This window comes from Lepidochelys olivacea (genome assembly GCF_965140295.1).
Source record: "Lepidochelys olivacea isolate rLepOli2 genome assembly, chromosome: 11".
Classification (NCBI taxonomy): domain Eukaryota; kingdom Metazoa; phylum Chordata; order Testudines; family Cheloniidae; genus Lepidochelys; species Lepidochelys olivacea.
Window position 1 is genome coordinate 19,962,338 of NC_140421.1, and position 23,817 is coordinate 19,986,154.

Here is a 23,817-nt window from a genome sequence, read left to right on the forward strand (position 1 = left end):
AATATCAGGCAAATGTCTGTCCTTTTTCAATCACTATATTGTTGCCATGCATGTAAGGTCCAACTGTACATTTGTTTAATTCCGTACTGTATATGTCTGATTGTCTCCTAGGGTCTGGAATACAGATTTATTTCCAAATATTTGTTTAGGTTCCCATTAAATAGTCCATTGCCATAGAATATAGTGGCCTTCTGTCAATGTCTACTCTAGCCTCTTCTTCTTTCTTACCACTTTCCTATTCAGGGTCAGCAACTCTTATAGCTTTCTTCTAAAAATCATGATCGTACACCAGGTTGTCATTCAAATTAGGCTTTCTGAGCTCTGTTGATGTCTGGTCCATGTACTGAATCTTTTGTCTCCCCCTTAGTTGTCCACTCTATCCTAATTCTCTTAAAATTTCCCAGGATGCTATAGCAGTGAGCTCTCCAATGGACCTGCTAATGTGGACAAAGGACTGGTGGCCTTTAACCATCATGTCTGTGCCATCTGCAGCTACTCAGAGCAAGTACTGACAACATAGTGGTCAAAATGCTGGCAGCCAATGATGCCTTGTCTACACTAGTGCTCTCACTGGTGTAGCTGCCTCACTGATACTAACGGAAGGAAATTTCAAGAAAAAATGGCAATATTTTCAAAAGCTGAGATGGCCTTCTCTCATGCTGACCAATATTGTCTCATATGTTCCCCAGTATGCTTGTCTGTCTTTTGTCTTATAGTTAGACTGTAAGCATCTGGCAGCAGAAAACGTCTTTTTGCTCAGTGCCTAGGCCAGTGGGGTCCTGGTTTATGACTTGGGCTCCTTGCGGCTATCACTATATAAATTATAATAATTAGGGCCCTAAATCCCTCTGACTTTCAATAAGACTTAGATTCCTAAGTGCCTAAATCTTTACTCAAAATGTAGTGTAAAATAAGACAATATTTCCAGTAGTTCTCTGTCCTAAGTGCTGAAATAATTCAGTATGTGAAAATCTGGTGAGCCTCTTTTCCCATGATCTCTTTCCCCATGACTGTTGTACTAACAGCTGACTACAGGACGGCAGAAGCAGTGGAGGCATCAGAGAGAGCCACTTTAAGGATGTCAGCATCAATACACCATTGAGGCGATGATAGCAAACATTTCCGAGTGTGTGTTCCACTTTTTACAGTAGTCAGGTGCCAACCTTAGTGATACCTCTGTTTTCCTTTATGCATATTGCATAAAATCATGCAGTTCCTGCGCACTGTGCAATAAGAGGTTTTGTTTGATTGCTTTGGTTTTGCTCTGCAGGTATAGTCCCTGTGCGGTTCAGAGGAGGAAAATCCCCTCTCCTTTTGTGTAGGAAATCTATACTCTGATACATTCACTGAGGCGTTTCCAGATGGCAGGACGTGGCAACACACTTTTCATGTTCTTTTTGTTTAATAATACATGCTGTATCCAAAACATCCACCCAGCTGCACAGAAGAATTATATAAGAAGAGGGCTGCATAAATCTAATGGTTTGCAATAATTATGCTTGTTTACCTATTATAAACCTACTGGGCCTGCCTCTGAGCTCGTGGACCCAGTTTTACACCTGGGTGACTTCCATGGACCCATTCCAGATTCATGCTGGAAAAGAGACATCAGAATCAGGCCTCATATCTATATTTAGAAAAGTCTCTATGATGTGTGTGAGTTTCTTCAGGAGGTAAGAAGAACTGCTGAAATCAGAGCAAATTCCCAAAGTCATAAGGTCTTAGTATAGAAATCTTTGTATCACACAGATACCATGCATCCGGATTACTATGGGCTCCCATTGTGATTTTGCCTGAGTATGTAGTGCAGGATCAGATTCTGATCTTTCTTGCATGGGTGTAAATCAGGAGAAATTTCATTGCAGCCAGTGAAGTTTCATCAGTGTCAAATGTCTGTCAGTGAAATAAGAATCAGGCCTTATCCTTGATTAATTTACTTTATTGTATTTAAGGAAATCACATTACAGCAAACTAATATTTTCCTCTGAGTTGTAATGTTTTGTATTTGTATTAGGAATAATACTTCCATATTTGAACATAAACAACTACAAATATCAATTTTTCTCCTGTGGTGGTTGTTGGTTGGTTGTTTTTTCTTCTCCTCCAGTTTATGCAGGAGAGCAGCCCTTTGGCATTTTTCCTCTCTGACAATGTTTATGGGTATAATGGAAGGCAACAGCCTGATTATTCTATTACCCTAACTGAAAATGAGTAAAAAAAATCTACAGTAGCTGTTACTAAATGTGATCAATCTGTCTGTGATCTAACAGGGATATTTCTCCAATATGCCATTTACATTTTGTTGTGTAAACCTGCCCCATCTACATCCTCTCCACATCAATTGTGTACCATTAGAAAAATGATATTTACAAAATGTGTCTGATGCATGTATGAAAATATTGGAAAGAATTCCCTGCCACCATTTAAATAACATTTTTTTTAAAGAATGAAGTGACCAGTTACATTTCTTGCCAATGTTTAGTGTTTGGTTACTTATCAAGTCTAAATGAAAGGAAAATGAAACACAGTGGATCATTTCCTAGGTCAGTGTATATTGAAACAGAAGGTGTATTTGTGGTGAATTACACTTTGTCGGTCTAAAAGTGACTGTAGAAATGTGTATGCTTCTGGAATTAGCACAGTGCTGTTCAGCTGCAGGATAAGATGCTTTGAGGTAAAGCTGATGAAGCTTGACTCCAACTCCTGCACAGTTTATCAAAGCCTGAATGTCCAAAAATAACTTTGTGAAACAGGTGTAGTGTAATTAGGAATTTTTTAGCTGTCTTAACCATTTAAAAGAGCAAAAGAAAGCATAATCTGAATAGCCATCTGACTGGTGATGAATATGAAAATAATAATAATTACTCAGACGTTTTCATTGTTCTCTAAAAATAAAATTAATCTTCCCCACACCCAGACGAGGTAGATAATTGTTATCTGTATTTTACAGTCAAGGAAAGGAGGAGGCAGAGATGTTATATGATTTACCCAGAGCCACAGAGAGTCACTGATAGAGCTGGGATTAGAACTGAGCAGTGGCTGGTGCCAGATCCAACCCGGGGCATTTTGCTGCTCTAGGCTAACTTCACTATTGGTGCCCTAGGAACCTATCCAATCCTAGCCATGTTTTGCTTTGCATTGTTTAACATTTAGGCATTACACTTTCTATTGAATTGTTGTTTTACAGCTCACCGTGTCTTCTTTGTGAGTGTTTTTGCTTCTCTTATCGTTTTCCTTTTCTTTGCCACTGATGGTATTTTTTGGTTTAACTTTTTCTCACTCTTGTTCTGTTTTTCCTTCAAGCTGATTTCAGTATAGTGAATATTTTTCCATCTTTTCTCTCACTCAATCACACTCATTCTCCTTCCCATTGTTTTTAGTTTTTCTCCTCTTCTCTTCCCCATCCATCCCTCTCTTTTTTTGCCACTCCAGACACCCTCAAAACTTTGTCATTGCCCCTATGCATATCCATTCTCTCAGCTTCTCCCCATCTTTGGGGATGCATTCATTTTCCCTAACCTGGACCTGTGGGACCTCATCTCTCCTGTGCTCTCTCATCTCTCCTATTCTCTCCCCCGGTGTCCTTCCTCCCTGTGGACACACACACACAGACTTACGCGCTTACAGTGGTAGTAACAATGCCTCTTTTCTTTTTCTTTGCACATGTGCAGAAGCAGGGCCAGGTGGAAGCCGTTTTGTAGCTCAGGATATATCTATACTGCAATTGGCTGGCCCTTGCCACCTGACTCAGGCTCATAAGGCTTTGACTCAGGGGCTGTTTCATTGCAGTGTAGACTTTCACGCTTGGGCTGGAGCCCAGTTTCTAGGACCCTCTGAGGTGGGAGGGTCCCAGATTTCAGACCCGAGCCTGGAATTTTACACTGCAATGAAACAGCCCCTCAGCTCGAGCCCCTGGGACCAAAGTCAGCTGGTTCAAGCCAGGTGCAGGCTTTTATTTGCAGTGTAGACATATCAGAGGCACGTTGAGGAGAGAGGCAGAATGGAAGGGGGCATGTTCTTGATTCAGGGGGTGGAGTTAATACCCACAGAAGGGAAGAGAAGCAGGAGTTGCTGGTGCTGACAGATGTGAAGCAGATTAAAGCACTACAGTCCATTATTTACCCAAGGGCAGGGGAGCCCAAATGGCATTTGCTGATTACGCTGTCCATTATATCCACCCCTGCAATGGGCAGAGATTGTCAGGAAGAGGCAGAGAGAAGATGCAGTCCCCACCCAGTGGAAGGGAGCTGCAGCAAAGAGAGGGCTTGTTCATTTTTTAATGATTTTTTTTCTGCTGCCCTCTTCAATTCTGCATAGGCAGGCTAAATAACAGCATGGAGAATCTATAAGATATGGTTATCACGGTTCAGTTCCAAATCCTTTCTCAGTCATCGCTTAGTAGCTGTAGTTAATTTAGTACCTTTTCAGATAACGTAGTAGAAGAGAATGTTGTCCTTTTTGTGGAACCCTGATGTGTTTCTAATCCACATGTATAGGTTGCCCAGATACTTAGTTGATGGCCCCATACAATTCATGTATGTAAATTAACCCCCTCAATTGCACTGCCTGTCAAGACATTTGCATTTTCAATAATAATGTTCAGTAGATAATTTTATAATTCTGCATTAGAAACATTGATTCATGGGTTCAAAAATTCTAATGATAGAATCATAGACTTTAAGGTCAGAAGGGACCATTATGATCATCTAGTCTGACCTCCTGCACAACGCAGGCCACAGAATCTCACCCACCCACTCCTGTAACAAACCTCTAACTTATGTCTGCGCTATTGAAGTCCTCAAATCGTGGTTTAAAGACTTCAAGGTGCAGAGAATCCTCCAACGAGTGACCCGTGCCCCATGCTGCAGAGGAAGGTGAAAAACCCCCAGGGCCTCTGCCAATCTGCCCTGGGGGAAAATTCCTTCCCGACCCCAAATATGGCAATCAGCTAAATCCTGAGCATGTGGGCTAGACTCACCAGCCAGACACCCAGGAAAGAATTCTCTGTAGTAATTCAGATCCCACCCCATTTAACATCCCATCACAGGCCATTGGGCATATCTACTACTAATAGTTGAAGATCAATTAATTGCCAAAATTAGGCTATCCCATCATATCATCCCTTCCATAAACTTATCAAGCTTAGTCTTGAAGCCAGATATGTCTTTTGCCCCCACTGCTTTGCTTGGAAGGCTGTTCCAGAACTTCACTTCTCTGATGGTTAGAAACCTTCATCTAATTTCAAGTCTCAACTTCCTGATGGCCAGTTTATATCCATTTGTTCTTGTGTCCACATTGGTACTGAGCTTAAATAATTCTTCTCCCTCTGTGGTATTTATCCCTCTAAGGCCAGAACAGATCATTATAATCATCTCTTTTTACCTCCTGGTTAGCACTGGCCATAAAATTTTACTCCGTAATCCCTGCATCAAGCCCATAACTTTTGGCTCAGGTACAGCATATCTTAGTAAGACACCCTATCTTGATTTAAATACTTCAGGTGATGGAGAATCCATAGGAACTTCTGCCACTGGTTACTTGCTCTCTCTGTTAAAAATGTTTCCCTTATTTTTAAACTGAATTTGTCTAGCTTCAGCTTCCAGTCATAGGATCTCATGTCTTTGTCTGCTAGATTAAAGAGCCCTTCTCTCTACTGTCAGACATCTTCTCCCCGTGTAGGTATGTACAGATCATCATCAAGTCATCTGTTAAACTTCTCTTGACCTTGAATCAGTTTTGTTGTCCTTTTCTGGAATCATAGAATCATAGAATATCAGGGCTGGAAGGGACCTCAGGAGGTCATCTAGTCCAACCGCTGCTCAAAGGAGGACTAATCTCCAACTAAATCATCTCAGCCAGGGCTTTGTCAAGCCTGACCTTAAAAACTTCTAAGGAAGGAGATTCCACCACCTCCCTTGGAAACGCATTCCAGTGTTTCACCACCCTCCTAGTGAAAAAGTTTTTCCTAATATCCAACCTAAACCTCCCCCACTGCAACTTGAGACCATTACTCCTCGTTCTGTCATTTGGTACCACTGAGAACAGTCTAGATCCATCCTCTTTGGAACCTCCTTTCAGGTAATTGAAAGCAGCTATCAAATCCCCCCTCATTCTTCTCTTCCGCAGACTAAACAATCCCAGTTCCCTCAGCCTCTCCTCATAAATCATGTGTTCCAGTCCCCTAATCATTTTTGTTGCCCTCTGCTGGACGTTTTCCAATTTTTCCACATCCTTCTTGTAGTAGCCCAAAACTGGTCACAGTACTCCAGATGAGGACTCACCAATGTCAAATAGAGGGGAACGATCACGTCCCTCGATCTGCTGGCAATGCCCCTACTTATACATTCCAAAATGCCATTGGTCTTCTTGGCAACAAGGGCACACTGTTGACTCATATCCAGCTTCTCGTCCACTGTAACCCCTAGGTCCTTTTCTACAGAACTGCTACCTAGCCATTCGGTCCCTAATCTGTAGCGCTGCATGGGAGTCTTCCGTCCTAAGTGCAGGACTCTGCACTTGTCCTTGTTGAACCTCATCAGATTTCTTTTGGCCCAATCCTCTAATTTGTCTAGGGCCCTCTGTATCCTATCCCTACTGTCCAGTGTATCTACCTCTCCTCCCAGTTTAGTGTCATCTGCAAACTAGCTGAGGGTGCAATCCACACCATCCTCCAGATCATTAATGAAGATATTGAACAAAACCGGCCCGAGGACCAACTCTCGGAGCACTGCACTTGATACTCACGGCCAACTAGACATGGAGCCATCGATCACTACCCATTGAGCCCGACAATCCATCTAGCTTTCTATCCACCTTGTCGTCCATTCATCCAGCCCATAATTCTTTAACTTACTGGCAAGAATACTGTGGGAGACCGTGTCAAAAGCTTTGCTAAAGTCAAGGAACAACACATCCACTGCTTTCCCCTTATCCACAGAGCCAGTTATCTCGTCATAGAAGCTAATTAGATTAGTCAGGCATGACTTGCCCTTGGTGAATCCATGCTGACTGTTTCTGATCACTTTCCTCTCCTCTAAGTGCTTCAAAATTCATTCCTTGAGGACCTGCTCCATGATTTTTCCAGGGACTGAGGTGAGGCTGACTGGAGTGTAGTTCCCAGGATCCTCCTTCTTCCCTTTTTTAAAGATGGGCACTATATTAGCCTTTTTCCAGTTGTCCAGGACCTCCCCCGATCACCATGAGCTTTCAAAGATAATGGCCAATGGCTCTGCAATCACATCCGCCAACTCCTTTAGCACTTTCGGATGCAGCACATCCAGCCCCATGGACTTGTGCTCATCCAGCTTTTCTAAATAGTCCCAAACCACTTCTTTCTCCACAGAGGGCTGGTCGCCTTCTCCCCATGCTGTGCTGCCCAGTGCAGCAGTCTGGGAGCTGACCTTGTTCGTGAAGACAGAGGCAAAAAAAGCATTGAGTACATTAGCTTTTTCCACATCCTCTGTCACTAGGTTGCCTCCCTCATTCAGTAAAGGGCCCACACTTTCCTTGACTTTCTTCTTGTTGCTAACATACCTGAAGAAACCCTTCTTGTTACTCTTAACATCTCTTGCTAGCTGCACCTCCAGGTGTGATTTGGCCTTCCTGATTTCACTCCTGCATGCCCGAGCAATATTTTTATACTCTTCCCTGGTCATTTGTCCAATATTCCACTTCTTGTAAGCTTCTTTTTTGTGTTTAAGATCAGCAAGGATTTCTCTGTTAAGCCAAGCTGGTTGCCTGCCATATTTACTATTCTTTCTACACATCGGGATGGTTTGTCCCTTGTAACCTCAATAAGGATTCTTTAAAATACAGCCAGCTCTCCTGGACTCCTTTCCCCCTCATATTATTCTCCCAGGGGATCCTGCCCATCAGTTCCCTGAGGTTGTCAAAGTCTGCTTTTCTGAAGTCCAGGGTCTGTATTCTGCTGCTCTCCTTTCTTCCTTGTGTCAGAATCCTGAAGTCGACCTTCTCATGGTCACTGCCTCCCAGGTTCCCATCCACTTTAGCTTCCCCTACTAATTCTTCCTGGTTTGTGAGCAGCAGGTCAAGAAGAGCTCTGCCCCTAGTTGGTTCCTCCAGGACTTGCACCAGGAAATTGTCCCCTACACTTTCCAAAAACTTCCTGGATTGTCTGTGCACTGCTGTATTGCTCTCCCAGCAGATATCAGAGTGATTGAAGTCTCCCATGAGAACCAGAGCCTGCGATCTAGTAACTTCCTTTACTTGCCGGAAGATAGCCTCGTCCACCTCATCCCCCTGATCCGGTGGTCGAAATCAGACTCCCACCATGACATCACCCTTGTTGCTCACGCTTCTAAACTTAATCCAGAGACACTCAGGTTTTTCTGCAGTTTCATACCGGAGCTCTGAGCAGTCATACTGCTCCCTTACATAAAATGCAACTCCCCCACCTTTTCTAACCTGCCTGTCCTTCCTGAACAGTTTAAAAGAATGAACGTCATTTTTTAAAAGTGCAGACACCTGAGCTGTGCACGGTATTCTAGTAAAGGTGTCATGCGTGCCGTATATGGTGGTAATTATGCTTCCCGACTTCTAGTTAATATTCCCCTGCTTATAAATCCAAGGATTGTGTTCGCTGTTAGCCACCGCATTGCACATTGCGCTCTTTTTCAGGTGGTTATGCATCATGACCCTGAAGCCCCTCTCACAATCACTGGTTTCCAAAATAAAGTCCCCATCTCTGTTCCTGGATGTATGACCTAGCATTTGTCTATATAAAAATATAGGTTGTTCAAGCTTTTTTGGCAAGATCAGTGTCTCATAAAACAATGTTGATTGGCCTTAATTATGCCACTGTCCTTTAATTCTTCACTGGTTGCATACATAGCAGCCTTTCCATGATTTTGTCTGGGACAGCAATAAAATTACAGCTATCTTTCCGTATGGGAGAGTGACTGAACCAACAGTTTCTGATCCACAAGTCTCTTTAATCTCCTTTCTCTCAGTCCTTTTAGCTTTGCCTTTTAACTTTAACTATCACTTTTAAGCCGATGAGCCTCAGCTGCCCATATCTGTTAAGGCTGTAATGACTCCCTGCTAATCACCTCTCTACCTGTCCTGATTAAATAAACTTTTGGCTTTGTTTCGGTCTTCCTCAGCTAAATGTCTTGAACATGGAAGTGGTTCTCTTGGGCAAAGAGAGGTACAGTTTCACTGCATCACCTCCTTGGACTCAGTCCCAGAGCCTGTTGAAGTCAGTGGGAGTCTTTCCATTGACTCCAGTGAATTTGGATCTAAAGAAGGAAATCCAAGAAGATGTCTACCTGCCTTAAGGTACAGAGCAGAGTTAGGGTGCTTATGGATCAGATTTTGACCTACTCCACCTCAACCCATGTAAAAAAAATGCTCCATGAGAAAATGCTCCCAACAGAAAGAGTAGGAAGTTCTGAGCAAAGATCCAAACAGTTTTGGAAAGTCTAGGTTTCGCGCTGCAGGGTGTTGGATAAGGGAGACAGTTTACCATTACCCAGTGTCTCAGGAGACAATATACATGTGCTTTGGCATGTATGCCATGTATTCCCTGTCAGATGCCAAGATTTCTTTTTTGGCTCCAGGGAGCCTTCATTTTACTAATTGCATTTATTTGCTGGGGAGCAGGTTCAAATAGAAACAGCGTTTTTCTCTGCAGCACATCAGCCTCATATAGCACATAATTTGGTGAATAAAATTAGGCTCTTTCATGCTTAACTCCTACTCTGGTGCAGCCACTTATATGATAACAGAACTATCCAAGAAGCCCCATTATTTGTCAGATTGTAAAAATACTTCCAAATCTATGAAAAAACCTTCATTCAGTTAGTTTATCATGAATGTGATCTCACCCCAATAACACAAAGAGGTCTGTATTACCTATAATTACACAGAAGAAATTACTTATGTTAATAGCATCTCTAGAGGCAGTGCTAACATCTGCCAACTTTGGAAGTAACTCAGGTACCTTTGCTACACTACCCTACAGGCTATCAAATACCCTGGTGTCTGGAGACACCTGCTCTTCTCAGACAGATTTCCTGATTCCAAGCAACACTAAGACTGTGAGCTGCATCCCCTTTTTAGTCCTGTGGCTAGAGGGGATGGATTAGACTCATAGACTTTAAGGCCAGATGGGACATGGGATATCCGGCCCTGTATGGCACTCGCTTTAATGCCAGTGCTAGTGATGTTGTTGCAAGTTGTCTGCCATTTACATCTCACTGCCAGTGAGCAGGGATCAGACAGTATATTGCCTCCCTTCTCTGTACCCACTGACAAGGGTAACGGGAGAGAATGCGCCCCTGTGAGCCACCCCTTCCTGCCCTCTGACGGAAGAGGGAATAACACTGTGAGCTGGGTCCCATTTCTGCTCCTGCTACTGGAGAGAAGGAATCAGACTTTTTGTTGCTGAGGGTACCTGAAGCCCTATCAGTCATTTGTGCAGCTTCTGCTTATAGCCAGTCAGGTATCCTCTCTGACAGTCCCCTGAGTATGTATTTGAGAAACAAAACAATCCTATGACTAACCAGTCTCTCGTGCTTCTTGGCTGGAATGTTATCAGTCCAACTAATCCCAGCTTTGCCTCTCTTGTGTCCAAGACTAAAATCAGGATAAGAAAGAAGCAAGCATATACCTTAGCTGGTTTAAGACATGAAGAGAAAATGCTGATAAACTACTTATGATGAGTTTGTAGACTTCTTTAGGAGAAGTTTTATATGATTGTGTTCCATATCCTAGAATGTTATTTATGTGATCATGTTGTGTCTTTACTAAATCAGAGATGGAGACAGAAAACCTAAATTTCTAAACCATTTAATGCTCTCCACTAACAGAATGAGGAAGGTGAAATTCTGACCTCAGCCAAATGGGGGAGTCAAAATGAAGTGAATTACTATGCTATAAATAGACTGCAAGAGCATCCTAAAACCAAGACTTTGTTAATGCTGTAAACGCAGTTGTCAGTTTTCCTTAGTTCTGCTGCGATTATGTTGGGAATAATATATCACAGCCAAGTACTGCGTCCCCTAGTGCCAAGACTTCTAGATTGCTGTGGAAACTTAATTCAAAATATTTCTAAAAAAGAAGAGTAGCTGAAAGTGTGCTCCTGGGATATAAATTTCTGTCCAGTGGTACATTTATTTCCTAGTGTGTAGAGATGCATAAAGAAGATGCTCCTCTGGTGCTATTGCTGCTCACTGTTTTTATTTTATTTCATGGGACAGAGGACTTGGCTGTTTGATCCAAAGCTCTCTGGCTCATATCCCAGCAGGGGCAGGTTTTTCACCTACAGAAAAGGCACTTTTTTTGGTTTAAAGGAGTGAATTTGCTATGTGGAGCAACACTGTGCTCGCATGGGTGCTTTCAGGGCTGCTGCAGCGTTGTTGAGAGATTTCCAAGGAGCTGCACCAGCTTTGGGCTTCTGGGACACTTTGACATGTGCATTCCTCTTGAAGGTTCATTACAATAATTGCAGTGGGGACTTTGTGCTGTCCAGATTGTATTAACAGGAGTTGATTATGCGCTGTTCACTTTGGCATACTGTTACAGTGAGATTTCCTCCAGGCTACAGAACAACTTTTATGGACACTTAAGTAATTCTGTAACTGCACTGCCAATGTGTTCCTTGCAAGTGTAGGTGTAAACTCTCCCCACACAATTGCATTCCTTTTGAGTGTTGGTGTACACTATATCCATGGTGCTGAATTTTTATTGTTCAGTTATTTTTCCATAATGGCATCCATTTTGTAGTCATTGATTAGTATTCATAGAGATCCAGCTCCATCTGATAAAGCACAGCTGGCTGTGTTCTGCCTGATATATATTCTATCGTAATCTATTTACTTCAAAAAACACAGCATCACCTAATTAAGATTTACATGTCTGCAAGTCTTTAATTTCTATTGTGATTGGTATTCTGCAATTGGGGGGTTTCTTATCACGTTTGCAGTTAAATTTCATAGGGTTTTTGACCTCCAAAACCTTAATCTTGAGAGTCCATTATGCTACCCTGAAGATACTTGAATGAAATCTGTTTCATTCTTCAGCACAGTTATGCTTTTCATTCACCCACAAATATACGTTTGATTTCTACTTGGAGGGTTTTTTCCCCCAGAAGATGGGGAAATCCAGGAATTTGATACAACCTTACATTACAGCAATTTTATTTATAAGCAGGATTTCTGCTTTATTTCAATACAGTAGCTGAACTAATTAATATACAATTTTCTCTCCTTTCTGCTTGTCATGCCCTGCTAACACGGACATCTACAAAGGCTCAGGTTGGTGTTGCAATCTGTCTTGATCTTTATTGTTCTCATTTAGTAAAGAAGGGACTTTGTTCTCCATCAGTCAGCTTTTCCACCTCCTCTCTTTAAGGCCGAATCAAACATTATTATTGCATAACTAAGAATGATCCAGAAAGGCACCACATTCATTTGTTATTGCTGAACGTATTCCTCTGCTTCAGCAAAATTTGTTGTTTCAAAACCCACAGTGTTAATTTATTCATATCTACGTAAATTTGCTATGCTTGCCTTGCTTTATGACAGGGGAAAAGCAAAAGCTACCTTATCTAGAGACTCTAGAATCAGCAGAAGATGTTCAAACATTCAACAGATTCTCACTAATGAGTCTGCACCTTAGTTCTGGCCCTCATAGATGGTAGCACAGTAACATTTTATTTGAGCACTGAACATGCTGGTGAGAATTGGGTACCCCATTGCATAATGCATTTCTGAGGTCCAGAACCACCATTTCTGATGAAATAGTTTTCTGATCGTGAATTAAGTCTGTGTGTGTGTGTGTGTGTGTGTGTGTGTGTGTAACATGTTGCCATCTCAATTTCTTCAGAATAATATAAGATTAAATTGCACTACATTGGGATTGCAACCAGCAGTAGTTTAACCAACTCTCAGAAATCTAGGAGCGGATCCTACCAGGTGCTGAGCACTCCAATCTGTGCTCAGCATCTTGTATGATAAGGCTCATAATTACAGTAAATCACTAATGCTATTCCTGTCTGTCTGTCTTCTTGTTTGAAGTATTATTGGTCATATAATAAATACAAAAATCATTAGTGTTTTCAGACCTATCGATACTCTAGAAGAAGCAATTCATATTAGCCCTTTGGGGTCAGCCAATAAGTGCAGTTAAAGTGTTTTGCACTGCCCTGAGGGAGTTCTACTTTTTAACATATCAGATCATTGGAAGGCAAAGAGTGAGTGTGTTGAGAAGGTCGTGCACTCTGGGTCCAGCACTGCAGGAAAGGTGCCAGCTGCTATAATTCTAGTTACATCTACTGGGGGAGGCAGTGGGGATTACTGGCTGGGAGCCTGTTCATACAAGTGCTGACAGAGCTTTAGGGTCTCAGAACTCCTGCTGCTGCTAATTAGAGAGATGGAATTTATTGAAATGAACAATCACTTAGAGAATATTTTGTCCCATATTTTCACGTTTAATTACACCAATTTCTTATTTTAATTTCCAGTAAAGAATGCTTACACATTAGCATAATACAGCTTGACATTTTTAGTGTGTGTACCAGCTTTACAGAAAATAAAAACATTTAGCACTGCTAAATATGAATGAATAAACCTTGGTCAGTGAGATGTTACTTCCGTAAGTACCAACCATAATAACTGTGGTTTAGTAGATCTCACTTCAATTAACTCTTTAAACAAGACATTTTCCATTCATTGCACTTATCAATTTGAATTACGGAGATACCTGTCTTTGCATATTTAATGATCTATTAGAAGAAAATGAGAGACTTACTAACAGACCAGGGCTTTTAAAGTTAGGAAAGAAGACAATGAGGGGGGAAAAAACACCTAAAGAATATGCTGAGGGAGTACTGGGAGTTCAGCTGTCTTTTTAACAGTATTCTACTGTCTCTTTCTTCATTTCTACTCCTTACTTCTAATCCCTCACTTTAAAGCCACAGTTTTGTATTGTAGCATTACCAGGACTTCCTTTGTTGATGGCTTCTCAGACTTGCCATTGTTTTGCTTGTAAAATGAGGGTGAGCCGGTGGTTAGAGCATGAGCCAGGGAATATGGCGGTCCAGCATTCGAATGCCAGTTCTCATACTGGCACTCTCTGTAGCTTGGGTAAATCACTTAACCTCCCAGCCTCAGTTTCTTCATCTGTAAACTGAGAATCAAACCAGGCTGCTTTGAGAATTATAATTAGATAGTCTGGCATGGAGGGAATTCTGAGTGGATTCATAAATGTTTCTCCCCCCTGACATCACAAAAATCTTCCTTGCTCTAGGAATCTCTTTGAAGCCTATCAGCAGTACTACCCACTTGACAACAAAGGTTGCTTCAGGCCAACCTGAAATGTCCCTCCTTTGGGAGGGCTGAGCAACGTACTGCTAAGCTCCCAGACAGCAAAGGGAACTAGAGAAATGAACTGGGAATTAACCTGGTCCCTCACGCTGTAGTTATATATACTAAGAAAACATCAGACTGGCCTTTGATCTTGGTTGTTTGTATTATGGCACACAGATTTTAGGGTAACATTGATTTCCTTTTCATCCACCATAATGTTTTGGACACCTATAGGATCACTACAGTGGTTTTGTGGGTTTTCTCTAAACTTAGTTGGGCAGCAGCTGAGGTTCTAGTAAACTTTATTAAGCTTATGAGTGATCCTCTTTGATCCTTACCATAAGGGCTAGTCAGGTCCTACTGCAGGTATATATTAATGAATGAATGTGCTTTATTTGTTTTGCTTTGATACGTGCGATCATATTACTTGCTATGTAGGATTATTGGGACAAATCACCAGCATTTATATGAAAAAGTTCATGAATCTCAATAGTTTCACAAATTTTAATACAATTATTTCTCCAAAATCCTATATCATGAATTATTCATTACTTTTAGTTCGTTCTTATCCTGACTCCAATCAGGGAGCAGAAACAATACCGTATGATTGAGGCAAATCATATACAACCCAGATACTGAATAACAAACAGCAAATGGTTGAAACTAGTAGTTTGCAAATACCCATAGCCTAAAAATGATTTGTTCAAACAATTTGAAAACATATGAATGGCTAATATATTTGCAGAAATCCTGGTCAGTATGCAAACTATCCTTACACGGTATTTTAAGTTTGACACTTTTAGTGATGTCATTCAGGATTACATGATTTCTTGTATTGTTGTACAATTGTATTGTATTGTATTGTTTCTTGACTTTAGCAAAGCTTTTGACATGGTCTCCCACAGTATTCTTGTCAGAAAGTTAAGGAAGTATGGGCTGGATGAATGCACTATAAGGTGGGTAGAAAGCTGGCTAGATTGTCGGGCTCAACGGGTAGTGATCAATGGCTCCATGTCTAGTTGGCAGCCGGTATCAAGTGGAGTGCCCCAAGGGTCGGTCCTGGGGCCGGTTTTGTTCAATATCTTCATTAATGATCTGGAGGATGGTGTGGATTGCACTCTCAGCAAATTTGCGGATGATACTAAACTGGGAGGAGTGGTAGATACGCTGGAGGGGAGGGATAGGATACAGAAGGACCTAGACAAATTGGAGGATTGGGCCAAAAGAAATCTGATGAGGTTCAATAAGGGTAAGTGCAGGGTCCTGCACTTAGGACGGAAGAACCCAATGCACAGCTACAGACTAGGGACCGAATGGCTAGGCAGCAGTTCTGCGGAAAAGGACCTAGGGGTGACAGTGGACGAGAAGCTGGATATGAGTCAGCAGTGTGCCCTTGTTGCCAAGAAGGCCAATGGCATTTTGGGATGTATAAGTAGGGGCATAGCGAGCAGATCGAGGGACGTGATCGTTCCCCTCTATTCGACATTGGTGAGGCCTCATCTGGAGTACTGTGTCCAGTTTTGGGCCCCACACTACAAGAAGGATGTGGATAAATTGGAGAGAGTCCAGCGAAGGGCAACAAAAATGATTAGGGGTCTGGAACACATGACTTATGAGGAGAGGCTGAGGGAGCTGGGTTTGTTTAGCCTGCAGAAGAGAAGAATGAGGGGGGATTTGATAGCTGCTTTCAACTACCTGAAAGGGGGTTCCAAAGAGGATGGCTCTAGACTGTTCTCAATGGTAGCAGATGACAGAACGAGGAGTAATGGTCTCAAGTTGCAGTGGGGGAGGTTTAGATTGGATATTAGGAAAATCTTTTTCACTAAGAGGGTGGTGAAACACTGGAATGCGTTACCTAGGGAGGTGGTAGAATCTCCTTCCTTAGAGGTTTTTAAGGTCAGGCTTGATAAAGCCCTGGCTGGGATGATTTAACTGGGAATTGGTCCTGCTTCAAGCAGGGGGTTGGACTAGATGACCTTCTGGGATCCCTTCCAACCCTGATATTCTATGATTCTATGATATAACATTTGTTGTTAAGGTATATTCTCCCTTCAAATGCATACCCCAGTTCAGCCCTAATTCAGATAATCATGTAAACACGTGATTAAATTCATCCCGGTTCAGGAAAACAGTTAAGCCCAGTAATTACTTGAATATTATTTATGTATTTGTATTGCTGTAGCACCTAAGGGTGCTTTGCTAATTTGTGGTCTTAATGAATTAAGCCTAAGAAATTGATTTAAAAAAAAAAACTTGTCTGAAGTTGAATGAAGCCAAAAGACAAAATATGTGCTAAGCGAGACAAAAATTATTTCTCATACTGGTAAAAACCGCATGTAACAAAAAGGAAATTCTCATGAAATTTGGATGAACTGGGATTGTTCAAGGTCAGCACCTAAATCAGAACTGCAGGTTATCACTGTGTGGCTGAGCTCACATTGTACTTTATAATCCCCCACTTTTGTGACCGGCAGACTGTTCCTGTTGAGGTTACAAAACATCACAGCAGCAGTAGTTCCAAATTTGCTATAGTTTCAATCATGTCAAGTTGTCTGTGAAAGCTACATTGACCATAGTTCAGATTTTAAAAAGTCATTTGGGCTCTACTTGGACTTTTACTGTAACAAAAGAAGAGACAATTACAACACAATTCAGTCTAACAGCTGCCTCCTCTTGAACTCTGGGCACTGGGGGAAAGAGAGTAAAGTGGATAAAAAAGAGTGAAAACCCTGCTGGAAAGTCTCAATAGGGGTGCTTAATATCTAAGTTCAAACTTCTTGCCACCAAGTGCCTTTGGAAATCAGAGCAAATCAGCTCGATCCCCTACAGAACAAGATTATGTAGCACATACAGCTTTTTAGTTTTATTCTTGGTGGTCTCCATAGTTTAAAAATACATTTTTATTTCTTGGGTTCAGGCTATTTAAACATATTTGGTATAGTGTATCCCTGGTGCAAGATCATTGACATGAAATGAGTTTACACCAGGGATGAATTTTTTCCATTTTGATAAAAATGAATAGCAAAAAGGATGTCCTCCTGGTTCCAGTCACCTGCTACAGAGATCAGTTTGGTTGTTCTAATATAATAAGCAGATATTGACTTCCGTTGAGGTAAACATCAAGATTTACTGACTGAAAAGCTAAAATATTGACTAAGGCAAAGCCAGAGTCGATATTTACCTTGACAGACAATAAATCTTGATGTTCACTGAAATATGAAGTCACTATGATTTCCAGAAGTACTGAGCCCGTGCAACTCGAGGCCCTTTGTCTCTCAAGTATTGCCATTATTTCTTTTAATCATTCAGATCACCTGTACAAGCACACCCATTTCAATAGGTGATCTGATAAGTAAGTTAACACTGCACTGCACCAACTTCTGAGGAAGTAAACAAGAGAATCCTACCAACTCATCACATAATTATTTTCAAGATGTTCATGTATTAGGACATTTCTCCGGCACCATTTATTCAAGAAGAAACAAACTGATTAATAATGTTTCTGTGCATTCTAATAAAATACTTAATAGTTAAGACTTGAAAAACTGAGGTCCATGGGAGTTGGGCTCACATTTCTTAGGCAAAGGTAGACCCTAGTATAATAGTCTCATTCTGTACAAATCAAGGCAGCTTTTGTCTTTATGTCCTTTTATTCACTGAAGTAGGACCTCTCAGGTACCAATTTTACAGTTAAGACCCAAAAGTGTCTTTAGTTTAGTTATAAGTGAACCTCAGAAAGTTTAGGTTTGATCATAAAAGCATCATATATTCTTCTTCATCTGTAATCAAGTTGTACTATTCTCGTCAATCTTCAAAATGTGATGAGGATCTCAAATGTATATGATTTTTCACAAGATTTATGGTGCTTCCTGCTTCTAATTCTGACGTGAAGACCATAAGTGAAATCCTGATCCCATTTAAAGCAGTGGGAAAACTCCCATTGATTTCAGTGAGACATGGTTTCACTCCATGAAAACAGAATTTCTTGTGGTATTTTGCATTTCTGGCCCAAACACATTAATAATAAATAATTAATTGAGGGAAATATTTAAGCAAATATTTTAGAAACATCAAAAGGTTTGGTTTGGATTCATTTTTAGAAGAGGGCAAATGTGTTGAGCAAGTTCTGCAAGGAGGAGCAGCACTGGGCCATTCTGGGAGCTCTACACCACCCGGAAATCTTTAGTCCAGCTATCACTGGTTTGTAGCTCCTCTCCACCAACAGAGGAAGGCAAAAGGGGGGAGGGAGATCACAAACCCTACTCCAGTTAACTCCCAATATTTAAAGAGGACACTAAGGGAAAGGGGACATGAAACTATTCAGTCAAGTCTTTTTTTGTTCCTTTCCTTGAGTAGTGGGTTGTGTTGCTAGTGCAGTGTTGTATATTTCTACACCTGTGGGTTTTTGTGAATATATTATCACTGTGCTTTGATTGCATAAATCCAGCCAACTCTGGGAATTTAGAAAAACAATTTAAGTAAACTATTTTAATGGTTTTGGTTGTACTTCACAGAGGGAGTGTGGATGGTGGTTGTCAGAGAGCAGACTTTATTATCTGCTTTATAGTGCACCAGAGAACATACAATTAAACTCTGTGAAGTTTAATTGGCAGTAAGTCATACAGAGTAATACAGCTGAGTCACACTCTCTGGGCAACCCAAAATAAGGAGGTTCATTCCCTTGATCTTCTTAAACAATATAACTATAAGCAGAAGATATGACCTGGAGACCCTCCTGCTGATACAAAGAGAAAAATCAGCATTGATTAAAATATATCATTGCTAGCAAGGAGAGAGAAATTAGAAAATGATCCTGTTCCACTGTGACAAGGAGCACAGCTTGTGACCAAGTTACACTTCATCATTTGTGAGGCCAGAATCAAAGTTACAAATAGTAGCCCCCATCCTGTAAAGAAATGTCGGAGTGCAGACCCTTGCAGAATCCCACTGAGGTCAATCTTGCATCTGTTTATAGAACAGGCCCTAGAACATATAACTGAGTATAAAGTATGTATTGAAATGGGGTATAGACTGTTCTGTTGACCTCACCTGTTAGCAGACGCTAGGAGCCTGCATAAATCCACTGAGGGTTCTCCTAACTCACTGTGACAGGTGCAGCTCTTTAACTCCACCCTAGATACAAGGGAAATGGAGCAAGTTTAGCGGTGAACCCTTTCCCCTGCGGATATGGCTGTGCACTTTTGCCTTGTGCTTAGTGGACTGGGCAAATCACGGCCTTCAGCCCACGGCCTGAACACCAGAGGTGCAGATTTGGGTGTGCCAACATGAGTTATCCACACTGATGGAGGCTGGGCAGCAGATGGAGGAACACCTGGAATCAGAAATGTCAGAGAGAGAACCAAGGCCACAGCTGCATCCTAAATCTGAGGGACAGTCAGTTAGACAAAGAAGCCATCATGGATAATAGTAAGACGGTTGATTACCCTAGGTGGTAGCAAAAAGTGTTCTTGAGGGAGTTGTGGGACGTCGTTTGGATGCTAACTCGGGGCTGCAGGGGGAATGGGTCTTGTTTTGGTTTGTTCACTAGGGTTGCCAATTTTCTACTCACACAAAACTGAACACACTTGCCCTGCCCCGCCCCTCCTCCAAGGCCCCGCCAATCCGCTCACTCCATCCCCCTCCCTCTGTCACTCACTCTCCCCACCCTCACTCACTCACTCATTTTCACCAGGCTGGCTCAGGGGATTGGGGTGTGGGAAGGGGTGGAGGGCTCTGGCTGGGGGTGCGGGCGTCAGGGTGGGGCCATAAATGAGGAGTTCAGGGTGGGGGAGGAGGTTCCAGGCTGAGGCAGTGGGTTGGGATGCAGGGGGGGTGAGGGCTCTGGGTGAGGCCAGAAATTAGAGGTTCAGGGTGAGGGAGCAGGCTCTGGGCTGGGGCAGGGAGTTGGGGTACAGACTCTGGTGTGGGGCCAGGGATGAGATATTCAGGTGCAGGAGGGGGCACCAAGCTGGGGCTAAGGGGTTTGGTTTGTGTGGGTGGGGGGGTGTGAGGGCTCTTTCTGGGGGTGTCAACTCTGGGGTGGGGCTGGGGATGAGGGGTTGGGGGCGCAGGAGGGTGCTTTGGGCTGGGATTGAGGGGTTTGGAGGGTGGGAGGGGGATTAGGGCTGGGTCAGGGGGTCAGGGGCGTAGGCTCCGGTTGGCTCTTACCTCAAGCAGCTCCCGGAAGCAGCTTAAGTGGCCATATGTTCCTTTTCCTCCGAAAGCCCTTGTATTGCACAGAGCACTGCAGGGATTCTGAGCTGCTGCACTGCCCATATACTGACCTGGGGAGATTGTTGTTAACATAAACCAGGGGTTGAACTGCAGTACAAAGGTAACATCAAGACTTTATGGTTCCTCCTCTCACCTGCCCTACCCCTGGCTGTTTTTATCTGGAGGTACAGAACAGAACTGAGCCCTCTGACTAGAATCTTCCTCGACCCACCATTCTTTCTAGGGATTTAAAGAGACATCAATGTGTCCTCACAGTCAGCATTTGATAACACCAAGAGGTGATGAGTCAGGCATCACACCACCATTCTGAAGTGTCACTCCTTTAATATTTTGTGACTTGTCATTCTGTAATGAAATGGCTCCACAGAGGTTTAGCACCAGTTTGCAGGTCATTTGGTATGTTGCTGGCTAAGTCTTGTTTTGGTTTTGCTTTTTCTGTCTATATTATTTGCCTCCCCATTGTGACAAGGATCATTCTGTTCACACAGAGAGCACCCATTTCAAGCCCATATCTTGGGAAATAACACCTTAATGTAACTGTTGATCTTCAATGGCTCTTTTATGATAGAGGACATTTTGATAGAGAACCTCACTTGGCAATAGTCGATTTTTCCTCAGCAAGAAAACAAATATTCCTCACATTTATACATGTAGTCTCCTGTATGCTTAATGCTTTGCAAATATTAATTAAAGGCATCACTATACTTAGCAGAAAAGAATTAATATGTCTATTTCACAGCTGGATAAACTAATTCACAAAGGTGGAGTAACTAGTTCAAGGTCAAATAGTCAGTGCAGAATCAGGAATAGAAGGAAAGGAATTTGGCACCAAGCCACCTGCTGTAACCACTGGAACACACTGCCTCCCTAGACTTTTCAGCAAAGACATTTGTCGTTCCCGTGTGTTAATGAAATTAGCAGTCCCTCCAATAAATGATAATTAAAGGGCTATATTCTCTTTTCATTGCACTTGTGTAACTCAGATTAATATTAATTAGAGTTAGTGTACAGCAAAATATATCAGTATTGTTGCTGCCAGACCACTCCTTACATGTGTAAGAAGGAATATCTTAGTATTTATATTAGGTCCCTAATCACAGATGTAAGTATCTCTGAACCTTATATATGACAGTGCCTCAGTGTAAAGACATGATTAGCTCAGATTCACTAGTTGCTGTGCAATGTGAGCTGATATTGAACTTTGTGCAAGACCCCCATCCCTCTGGTGAGGGATGAAGTTGGAAACATAAAATTATCCTCCTCCATCTCAAGAAACACCAAGATAAGGGTGCCAGTGTAACGCCATTTGCCCTTATTTATGGTGGCTCTGTACTGGCACGTAGGTTATTACATGGAAGTGTAATTTTCAGTCCTGTGTATTAGCACGAGTGAACCTGGCCCATTGTTATGTGCACACAGAGCTTAAAATATGACTCAGGCTTAAAAATATGGAGAAAGAACACATCCCACCCATGAACAAACTTTTATTGTCCCTGAAGTAGGGCCTTTGTTATATCTTGTCATACTTGATCCACAGGCTCAGTAATCTGAGATTTGTTGCATTTCCTTCCATTTTTATTCATTTCCATTATTTTTAAAAAGCTACACTTCTTATCTCTCTCCTCTTATCGCATCCTTCTAAGCTGACTTCTTTGTTGCAGTTATCACCTCCTTGTTCTAACAGCAATTGGCTTCTGACCCTCCTGTTTCCCATTTCAGCTTTCATGGCATGAAATATGATTCTTTTATTAGTTAAAGCCTTACTTTCCTTTCACCAATCCTCGCTTCCATTCCTCTGTCTTCTTTCATTTTGTCCTCACATATTTTCACTTTTCAGTTTATCTCATGTCCCTTTCAGCTAAACCTGAACTCTGTATACACAGAGCTGAAGACAGGCCTACAGTTAAAATTAGTTTCTGACATTGTTAAAAAGCACATTAGGAATAGAAAATAAATATTCTCCTTTTCATTTGATTTGCAACCAACATGCAGACACTGCACCAATATTGTTTTCCATTATACAGTGCTTTATCTCTAACCCTTCCCCCATCTCAAAAAGATATTGCAAATAAGGCTTCCTTATAGTTAATGCAAGAACATGCATGGACATCATCTGCCATTTTTTAATGAAATTATGAACTACAACAGTGTGGTAAAAGTTTCTCATTTTGTAAGAAAAGGTATGAATTACAGTCATTGTAATTGTCAGCATAGAGCTGTTCCCCAGCAGCAAGACAAAGAAGATTTTGGTGTGCTGAAGAGCAATATCTTACATGCAGTCTTTTTTTTTCAGCATGGTGTATTGTGTTTCATAATGAGCAATGGAGAGCACTGTGTCTTAAAAGTTCAGCTTCAGTTATGCAGGCAAGCTGGATTTATTGGCCAAGTTCAGTGAAATACAACCAAAATAAATGCACAGGAAGCTGCCCTGTAAAGTATTCCTTGAAAACAATGTTAATACTTTTATATAATGTGTTTCAGTACAGTGTTGCTAATAGCTTGAATAGCTGTTTTAAACATTTTTCAGGCTTTCAGGTGTATTCTTTACATGAGGAAAACAGAATTCACATGAATTCACAATAGTGTTTGCCTGGGAGACATATGGAAGTCAAGTGACTGTTAGGGAAAAACTTATTTACAATTTTTTGTTTAAAAAATGCTCAGAATGCATAAAATTTCATTTCTGTACAGCGAATGACTTATAACGACACACTAAATGCAAAAAGTAAATGCTTCTTATATTTCAGTTAGTGTCTTAAAGGACATCTACAGATACAATGTGCTGTATAATTGTGGGAAGGGACACCTGATAGATGTTGTGTGATGAGTCTGAGCAAATGAAATTGTAATGGAATTCTTGTTCAGGCTTTAGAAAATAGCTTTTTATTTATTCTTTTTTCTAGAGATGCTACATCCATATAATTCATTACATACTTGCACATCCTTCAGCAAGTCAATAATGAATCAATGAATTTAAACCTATTATACCATTTTTAGCATGACAAACGTAAGCCAGGGTGTTTTTCAAGTGGTGTCCTTTTTATTGTTGTTTTCCTAAGGCATTTCTGTGGAGATATTCAGTGGTTCAAATGAATAATTTTGATTCTTTTCCCTGGCAGGTGTATGAGGCAGTCCCCTGTTACACTGAGTGTAATCAGTATTCCTGGGTAGTAGAACCATGGTCTCCATGCAAAATCAACAGCGAACAAAATTCCCTCCACTGTGGAGATGGAATACAAACTAGAGAAATCAGGTG

The 23,817-nt window shown here is 41.6% G+C and overlaps 1 protein-coding gene across 3 annotated transcripts in view; it reads left to right on the forward strand.

Annotated features, from left to right (window-relative positions):
• The window catches only part of THSD7B (thrombospondin type 1 domain containing 7B), a 511,640-nt gene that overhangs the window by 428,945 nt on the left and 58,878 nt on the right, over positions 1–23,817 (forward strand). For all 3 annotated transcript variants that reach the window (XM_084643355.1, XM_084643354.1, XM_084643356.1), the window contains one exon: positions 23,681–23,814. In XM_084643355.1, the coding sequence (XP_084499481.1) occupies positions 23,681–23,814 (134 nt within the window). The remainder of the gene's footprint in view (positions 1–23,680; positions 23,815–23,817) is intronic.